At 57.5% G+C, this 8,524-nt stretch overlaps 1 protein-coding gene across 1 annotated transcript in view; it reads right to left on the minus strand.

The window, feature by feature from the left end:
* The window catches only part of Akap8l (A kinase (PRKA) anchor protein 8-like), a 39,067-nt gene that overhangs the window by 14,844 nt on the left and 15,699 nt on the right, over nt 1-8,524 (minus strand). The window contains 7 exon segments of the mRNA XM_013028372.1: nt 62-64; nt 4,430-4,560; nt 5,227-5,332; nt 5,418-5,559; nt 7,042-7,150; nt 8,014-8,077; nt 8,376-8,460. Coding sequence (XP_012883826.1) covers nt 62-64; nt 4,430-4,560; nt 5,227-5,332; nt 5,418-5,559; nt 7,042-7,150; nt 8,014-8,077; nt 8,376-8,460 — 640 coding nt within the window.

Below are 8,524 nucleotides of genomic sequence, written 5' to 3' on the forward strand. Positions count from 1 at the left end.
GCAGAGCCCGGTCTCAGCCCCCTCCTCTGGCACTCTACAAGCATGGACTCCTGACTGGGACGAGCTCTTCTCCGATGCACTGTCCTTCCCACCATACTCACTAATGTCACTGCTTCAAGACGCCTGTGTCTCTACTCCCGAATCGCAGGAAGCCCATTGACTTACACAGAACTCACCGGTGAGCCCGGCATGGATGGCTCCTGCCTGTCAGCCTAGCTACTCAGGAGACTGAGATCTGAGGATGGAGCCCTGGCAGGCAGACTCTTACCTCCAGTGAACCAACAAAAACCCACAAGTGGAGCTGTGGCTCAAGTGCTAGAGAGCACTGGCCTTGAGTGAAGAGCTCAAGGACAGCACCCAGGCCCCTGAGTTCAAGCCCCAGGACCAGCACACACACAAAAGGAAGAGGATTTGACAGTCTGCACTCCCCGGCTGAGTCGGGGGGGGGGGGGGGGGGGCTCACTACGCAGCCTCGGCTGGCCTGGAACTCTGACTGCCCCACCTGAGCGTTTTGCGTGCTGGGGTTTTAGAAGTACACCGCCACATCTGGGTTGTCTTGTTTGTAAAGATTTACCCCAGCATAGCATAGCATTTCTTCAGTGTTGGAATCACTTCCCGTTGATGAAAAGGAAGGTGAGGACGAAGCTGTTTTTGCTGGAACCCTGAACTCCCAAGCAAATGGCTTTCCATGTCTCAAAGGCCGTGCACTCGCCTCTGCTTTTCCCAGAGAGACTTTATTATTCACACAGTAAAGTCACAGTGCAGAAAACAGCCAGCATGGCACGCAAGCTGCTGACAAGCTGAAGACACAGGCGGAAGACACCCTGATCCTTGGAGAAAGCCCAGCTGGTCTACCCATTATCCTCCTCTTTCTAGGGGCCGAGGTGTACCCAGACAATTGCTCCCAGACTTGCCACACACCAAAAATAAAAACGTTCACAGGTTGGTGCTTTTGAACTCTAACCAAATAGCTTTTCCAGTTACTCTGAAATAAAAACAACAACAAAAAAACACCAATGCAAAAAAGCAAGTCATGCTTCCTCTATCTGCACAGACACAATGAGCTCTGCAGGCTGGTAGAGTAACCGCACAGCAAGACCAAGGCCCTGAGTTCAAACCCCAAAAAGCCAAGGCAGTGATCTTTCTAGCACCCCGGAGGCGAAGGCAGGAGGATGGCAAGAGTTCCGGCCAGCTGAGGCCACAGTGAGACCCATTCGCAAAACCAAGGCAGCCAGGGCCAGTGGCTCCTGCTGATAGTTCTAGCTACTCCAGAAGCTGAGACCTAAAGGATCAAGGTTCAAAGCCAGCCCAGGAAGATTGAATCAGCAAAATGCCAGGCTGAAGGCATAGCTCAAGGGATAGAGTGCCAGCCTAGCAAGGAGAAGGTCCCCGAGTTCAAACTACAGTTCTGCAAAACACATCAGCAACAAGAACAAAATTAAAATCTTTGGAAATGTCCCAAAGAAAACATAGCAAACACAAAAGTTACTATAAAAGCCAGTAAGAACAGAAATATTTGTATTTGAAACACAATCCTGCCTTCCAATTCAGTGGGATAAAACTTCCCATGAAGAGTAGGCCCAAGAACACAACCCACCCCACCCCCAGGCCCCCATGCCCACCCTGGAGCTGAAGCTTCCTCCTAGGAGGAAGAGGATGCGCTATTTCTCATCCAGCTACCAGCTGCTGAAGCTAACCCCTGGGCAAGTACAACTGAGAGATGACAGATCTTTCCTTTTGTCCATACAAAGTCCCTACCACCACCGTTCCTCCCTCCTACCCCCTCTCTCCAGGCATAGCATTTTGGGAATAAGAGAGCCCAGACAGCCCACACAAAGGGAGACTATATACAGCCCACACATCTTCCCCTATCTGTCTTCTTTCAGAGAAGAGCATCTCCAGAGCCTGGGTGCAGAGACGCTGTGGGCTTATGACAGTGAGCTAGCAACTGATCCAAAGGGATTGCCTTCACCCCCAAGAAAGGCCAGTGACTCAGAACAATGGAGGAGCCAACAGCAGTGGCTCACGCCTATAATCCCAGCTACATAGGAGGCTGAGACCTGAAGGATCATGATTAAAAGCCAGCTGGGGCAGGAGAGTCTATGAGACTCCATCTCCAATTAACCAGCAAAATGCTAGACTGGTGGCATGGCTCAAGTGGTAGAGCACCAGAAAGCTGCAGGAGGCCTGGAATTCAAATCACAATACTGGTGGGTGGGTGGGTGGGTGGGTGTGTGCGCACGCACGCGCGTGCGCGCACACACACACACACACACACACACAAAATGGTGGGTATAGAAGGAGCCCAACATTTGTGTGATTCCCATTACACAGAATTACAAATGTAACTTCCATTACGAAAGAAACAGGAGAGAAGTATTTGAAGAAGCTTGGAGTGGCGCTACATGTCTGCTAATCTTGCCTGGCTACTTGGGAGTGGCGACAGGAGGATCACAGTTCAAGGTAAAGCGTTAGCAAGGTGGCTCAGTGGTAGAGCGCTTGCCTTGCATGCACGAGGCCCTGGGTTCATTCCTCAGCAACACATAAGCAGAAAAAGCCAGAAGTGGTGCTGTGGTTCAAATGGTAGAGCCACTAGCTAGCCTTGAGCTGAAGAGCTGATGGACAGCACCCAGGCCCAGAATTCAGGCCCCACAATCAACAAAAAATGAATAAATAAATAAGTTAGAAGCCCTGTGTTCGAGTTCCAGTTCTTTAAAAAAGAAAAGGTAGCTGGGTGCAGGTAGCTCACGCCTATCATCCTAGCTACTCAGGAAGCTGAGATCTGAGGACTAAGGCTCAAAGCCAGCCCAGGCAGGAAACACCGTGAGACTCTTATCTCCAATTAACCACTAGAAAACCAGAAGTGGCGCTGTGCCTCAAGTGGTAGAGCGCTAGCCTTGAGCTGAAGACCTGAGGGACAGCGCCCAGGCCCAGAGTTCAAGCCCCACGACCGACCAAAAAAAAAAAAAAAGAAGGTAGTTGAGGGGGTGGGGGGGCAGGTAGTTCACACCAGTAAATCCTAGCTACTCGGGAAGCTGAGATCTGAGGATCCTGTTTCAAAGCCAGCCTGTTAAGAAAGTCCATGAAACTCTTACCTCCAATTAAATCACAGAAAAAGCCAGAAGTGGCACTGAAGTTCAAGTGAGAGAGTGCTGCCCTTGAGCAAAAGGAGCTCAAGGACAGTGCCCAGGCCCTGAGTTCAAGCGTCAGGACTGGCAAAAAGGAAAAAAAAAAAAAAAAACCAAAGGTGTAGGCATGGTAGTTCACACCTGCAGACCCAGCCACACAAGAGATTTAGGAAGGATTGTGGACTGAGGCCAACTTGGAAAAAGTTGGTATAAGACCCTATCTGAAAAATAAACCAAAAGCAAAAGGATTGGGGACATGGCCCAAGTAGCACAAACAAGGCTCTGAATTCAAGCCCAAGAACCAAGAAAAATGAGAGAAGGAGGGAGGGAGGGAGGGAGTGGGTGGGTGGCGGATTGGAGGCTGGGGCTGCAGGTGGCTGCAGCTAAACAGGGTACAGATTTCTTTCTAAGGTCATTCTTAGGACTCAGAGGATGGCTGCAAAACTGTGTTATCAACTGAAAAAACGAGAGTGTGTCCATCTTGAAATGGGACAATTATAGAGTACTATTATATCTCAGTAAAGCTGTTGCTAATACAGCGACTAGAAGCTTTATTCATTTTTAGACTCTGATAGTTTTTAAGCTGTAGTTAAAAAAAAACCCTCTGTAAAGCAACTACTGCAGATGCTTCTGGGTATTTTCCATCACGGTAGTTCTAACTCCGAGTGAGCCCCTCCTTGCTCCTTCCCTCTCGGATCGATTTCTTTGGCTGACGGCCAAGCCGCTCTGCCCCGGACCTGAGCCGGGTGCTCTCCCATCCCCGTCCAGTCCTTCGCCCCCTCTTCACAGCACTGGCACTCACCCCCGTGTTCCTCTTGCTCACTCCATTTTGTTAGCATGAGACGGGGCCTCACTATGTGGCTCAGGCAGGCCCCAAACTCCAGCTCCTCCTGCCTCAGCTTCCCAAGTGCTGGGATTTCAGGAATGCTGCACCATGCCTGGCTCTCCTCCACAATGTTAGCAGCGCCAATTCCACTCTGATACCAGAGCCAGACCCCAGCGCCAGGCCACATCCACAGTTCCTGGCCCACGCCAGCACTCCTCCTCTCCATTCCCAGCAGTGGCCTACCTCCCTCTGCAGGTGCCGGAGTCCCTACTGTGACATCGATGCCCGCCAGCAGCAGCTGCACTGCAAGCCCCTCAGTGGCAAACCCATCCAGCACACGGCACACTGATCTGATCTTTAAGTCAGTCCAGCTCCCCGTCTCTTTAGCCCGGCAGAGCCCTCTCTCTGAAGTTACCCTGGCTGCACTGGCTCCCACAGGAGGGGAGGGAAGGGGGAGGACCCTGCAGCCACTCACCCTGCGGTTCCGGTTGTGATCCATGGTCTTGAGGTGCTTCTGGATGATCCCGAACTGCATGGGGATGAAGAGATCGCAGGCCGCGCAGTGGGCGGCCTCCACTTTCCTCACAAAGTGCTCCATGGCGATCTCTGGAGGGAGGAGCAGGAGGAGGGGGAGTCAGCCCTCCTCCCAGGTGCCACACACACCCAAGTTTAGGAAAAAGAAACCAATCAGACCAAACCTGGGCACCAGTGGCTCAAAATTATCATCTTAGCTACTCAGGAGGCTGAGAGGATTGAGGATCAAAGCCAGTCTGGGCAGGAAAAATCCATGAGTCTCTTAGCTTCAATTAACCACCAAAGAGCCCGAAGTAGAGCTGTGGCCCAAGTGCTAGAACACTAGCCTTGAGTGAAAAAACTAAGGGGCTGAAGGCTGATGGCTCACACCTGTAATCCTAGCTACTCAGGAGGCTCAGATTTGAGGATAGCACATGGTTTGAAGCCAGCCCAGGCAGGAAAGTCCATGAGACCCTTATCTCCAATAAGCCAACAAAAAAATAGAAATGAAGCTATGGCTGAAGGGGTGGAGCACTAACCCTGAGCAAGAAAGTTCAGGGACAGCGCCCAGGCCCTAGGATCAGGCCCTGTGTTCAAGTCCTGGGATCTGCATAGATCTGCACAGGTGCATTAGACCAGTCCTTCAGCTCACCCTGACCCTGTGGCCGGGAACAGGAGGCATGCCAGAGCCCTCCGCAGAGCAGCAGAGCAGGGTGGGCAGCGGCGGCCCTGCCTGGCGCCAGCTGGGAACCGCCTCACCTTGGGTCAGGTCCTGGTCCCGATAGATCTGTTGGATCAGACCATCAAGATCCTCCACAGTTTTTCGGAGCTCCTCTGTCTTCTTGGTTTTGTTGGTGACGTACTCCTGCAGGGGACACACAAGGTCACGCGCTGCCTTGCGTCCCCAGGGCCCTGGAGCGAAGGACCGACCGACCACAGCCAAGACTCACCTGCAGGAAGTCGGCCGTCTGCTTGGGCAGCTTGGTGCCCACATACTTAAAGTGCTCCTTGTGGAACTTGCTGTCCAGGTGGCTGGCCATCTCATCCTCGTAGAAGGTCCGGTATTTGCAAAGAGAGCACACGAACTGGATCCTGCCACGGGAGGGAGACGGGAGGCTGAGGCGACACAGGGTCTCAGGGGACGGCGCCGTCGCTTCACCCAACCCAACTGCAGGCCTGAAACACAGGCCTGCTCCTGGACCTCTGGGTGACAGTAGTCCCAGCTGGGACCTGGCGGGTGGGGAGCAGAAAGGGCCGGAGGCTGCGGTTACGGCAATGGAGGGGGCAGGGGAGGAGCTCTTGCTCTTGCTTCCCACGGGCAGGAGGCCGAAGCCCCAGGCAGCAGCAGCTGCAACAGGCCAAGGAGTCGCTGGAAGGTTGCTGGAGGGTCTCTACTGAGGCCGAGCTTGCGCACTTGGCCCAGCTCAGGGGGGGGCCAGAAGGAAGGAAGGAAGGAAGGAAGGATGGAGGCCCTGGCGTGCAGAGTGAAGAACGCAGTCCCGAGGCAGGGCCCGAATAGGTGCTGCCATCTTCCTTTCTCGGGTCTGTGGGACTCAAAGGCCCAGCCCGTCCTCTGCTCGGAAGGCTGGGGGGTGATGTCGGGAGGGGCGGGAGGCGAGCAGGCCTGGGCACCTGCCGCCTCATCTTCCTCTTCCGAGAAGAGACCAGTCTGAGCTGGCAGGAGGGCGCCGGCCCGGCCTGCCAGGGGGCAGCCTGGAGTGAGCGGGCGAGGTGCTCTCGTCTGGGCCTGGTGTCCACAGCAGAAGCCCGGGGTCTAGGGCCTGGGCTGGAGCAGGCCGCCATGACAAGGGGCGGAGGAGGCCAGCTGCCACCGCCACCGAGGCCTCGGGACGGGTCCCTACCTCTGCCGGACGTCCTTATCTGGGCCACGGGGTCAGCTTTGTCTGAAGAGCCCAGGGGCCGGGCGCCGGCGAGGCTGAGGAAGGTCCAACAAGAGCAAGAGTCTGAGGCGGAGGAGGAGGAGGAGGAAGAGGAAGAGGAGGCAATCGCCAGTGCGGGAGCCCTGAGGGCAGACAGACCCGACACCAAGGCGCACGGAGGGCTCGCTCGGCCGCAGACGGCCCGGCTGGCAGCGCGCACGCGCGGCAGGCCCAAGGCGCCGCAGCCCACAGCTGCTGCTGCCATCTCTCCTGGGCACGGCGGCGGCCTCCCGGCAGCTAAAGTTGGGGTGACACAGGCGCCTTGGACCTTGAGTCTCTGACGAGCTGGCCCCCTCCCTCGGGGGCATCAGGCCCCCCGTGAGTGACCGAGCGCCGTAGCTTCTGGGCAAGGGTGCCGAGCCGTGTCGGGTTTCGGGCCACAGATACCAGCAGTCGCAAGGCGGCCAGAGGGGCAGGGGACGAGGTAGGCCTGGGGAGCAGGGCCTGGTGGGAAGCAGGGTCCATGCAGCCCCCAGCGGGGCTGAGCAGCTAAGAGAGGCTGGCCGAGAGAGGCTGGCCAAGAGAGGCTGGCCGAGAGAGGCCAGAGGGCGGCGCAATGGCAGAGCGATGGCCCTGCTGTGCCGAGCGCAGCCCGGGAGCGACACAGAGCCACAGGGACGGGGCGGCTGGTTACCTTTCCACCATGCGGTCACGCTGCCGCTTCTTCTGCTTGTCCTGGCTCTTCTTGGCAGCCTGTAGCTTGCGCTTGGCCTGGCTGCTCTCATCCTGGCTGGTCAGGGCTCCTGTGGGAACAGAAGGGCGCCGTCACCAGCGCGGCTCTGCCAGCTCAGGATGGGCCCTGCGGCCTCTGGCTGCTTCACCCGCCGCCGTACACTCCAAGGGTCCATCTGAGAGCAGCTGTCCACGCAAGGCCGCAGGCCACGAGCAGGGTTGGGTGCCCTGCACTGGGCAAGAAGTGGGTTTGGCCTAGGCCCCCAGAGATGGGGGGGTTACACACTGAGCCCTCCGCTCTCCAGGACACCCTCACTCTCTGCAGAGTGGGCTCTGGGGGAGGGGGGGCCTGGAAGGCAAAGACGAGGCCACCTTGCTAGGGACACTGGCGCGTGTGGCGGGATGCAGGGAGGCCGCACACGTGGCCCTGCCCACCCCCCACCGGGCACCGCGGCAACAGTGGGCTGAGGCTGGATTTACTGTTAGGTACCTGCTGGCGCTCATCACTCAGGTGGGGGGACACGGACTCCCAACAGGGGCTGGAGAGGCGCTAAGGGAGAGGACACGCAAACCAGAGCCGTAAAAACTGCACCAAGGGTCCCAGCTTGGACACCAGCCACTGAGGACTCGGAAGTGGGTGTTACTGAGGGACCAAGGGGCGGGGGGGGGTGCCTGGGGTCCCCCACGCTTTTGCCTGCAGCCCCCACCTGAAGTACACAAAGGTGCCGGGCAGGACTGCCACCATCCACACCCTCTGCCTGAGATGTGGGGCACAGAGTGAGGGGAGGAGCAGGGAAGGAAGAGCCCCTGCCAGCACACACCCATCCCACAGGGATGTCCCCAGCAGGCCACACAGCGCTTCAACCCGGCCCTTGGCTGGCTCCCACCCACCCAGTACTTAGGCCCAGCACCCAGGAAGCCCCGCGAGACTCACCCTTCTCTGACTCATCCTTGCCATCTTCTCTCCCGTCCTCTTTTCCCTCCTCGTCCTCTCCTTCCTAACACACAATGTGATAGTCCCACTTTAAAAGGCAATGAGGTCTCTAAAAGACAGCCCAGGCCCGCGTGTCTCCCTCCTCCCAGGACCCGGCGTGCAGGGGCTCACGGTCCCGTTTCCCCCAAGGGACGCAGGCCCCTGGTGAGTGGTCTGCCCCCCTCCTGGCACTGCCCCCTCCCCCCCCTCCCACCCACCCCGCCACGCAAGCCAAGGCACCCCGAGCCCCGGGCGAGGGCGCCGCCCTCCTGGGCCCCACCGCAGGGAGCAGGGAGCAGGGAGGGAGGCCAGGGGCCACTTACTCGAGAGCCTTTCTCCATGGGCTCAGTGCCTTCCGGGCCCTCGGCGGCCTCCCCCTCGGTGCCCTCGTCTATAAAAGCAGAGGAGCTGGCTCAGGACGGAGTCCCGCAGGGGGGGAGAGGGGGGCAGGCCAGAGCTGCAGGTGGACTGA

Source organism: Dipodomys ordii, unplaced genomic scaffold, assembly GCF_000151885.1.
Source record: "Dipodomys ordii isolate 6190 unplaced genomic scaffold, Dord_2.0 Scaffold108, whole genome shotgun sequence".
Lineage (NCBI taxonomy): Eukaryota > Metazoa > Chordata > Mammalia > Rodentia > Heteromyidae > Dipodomys > Dipodomys ordii.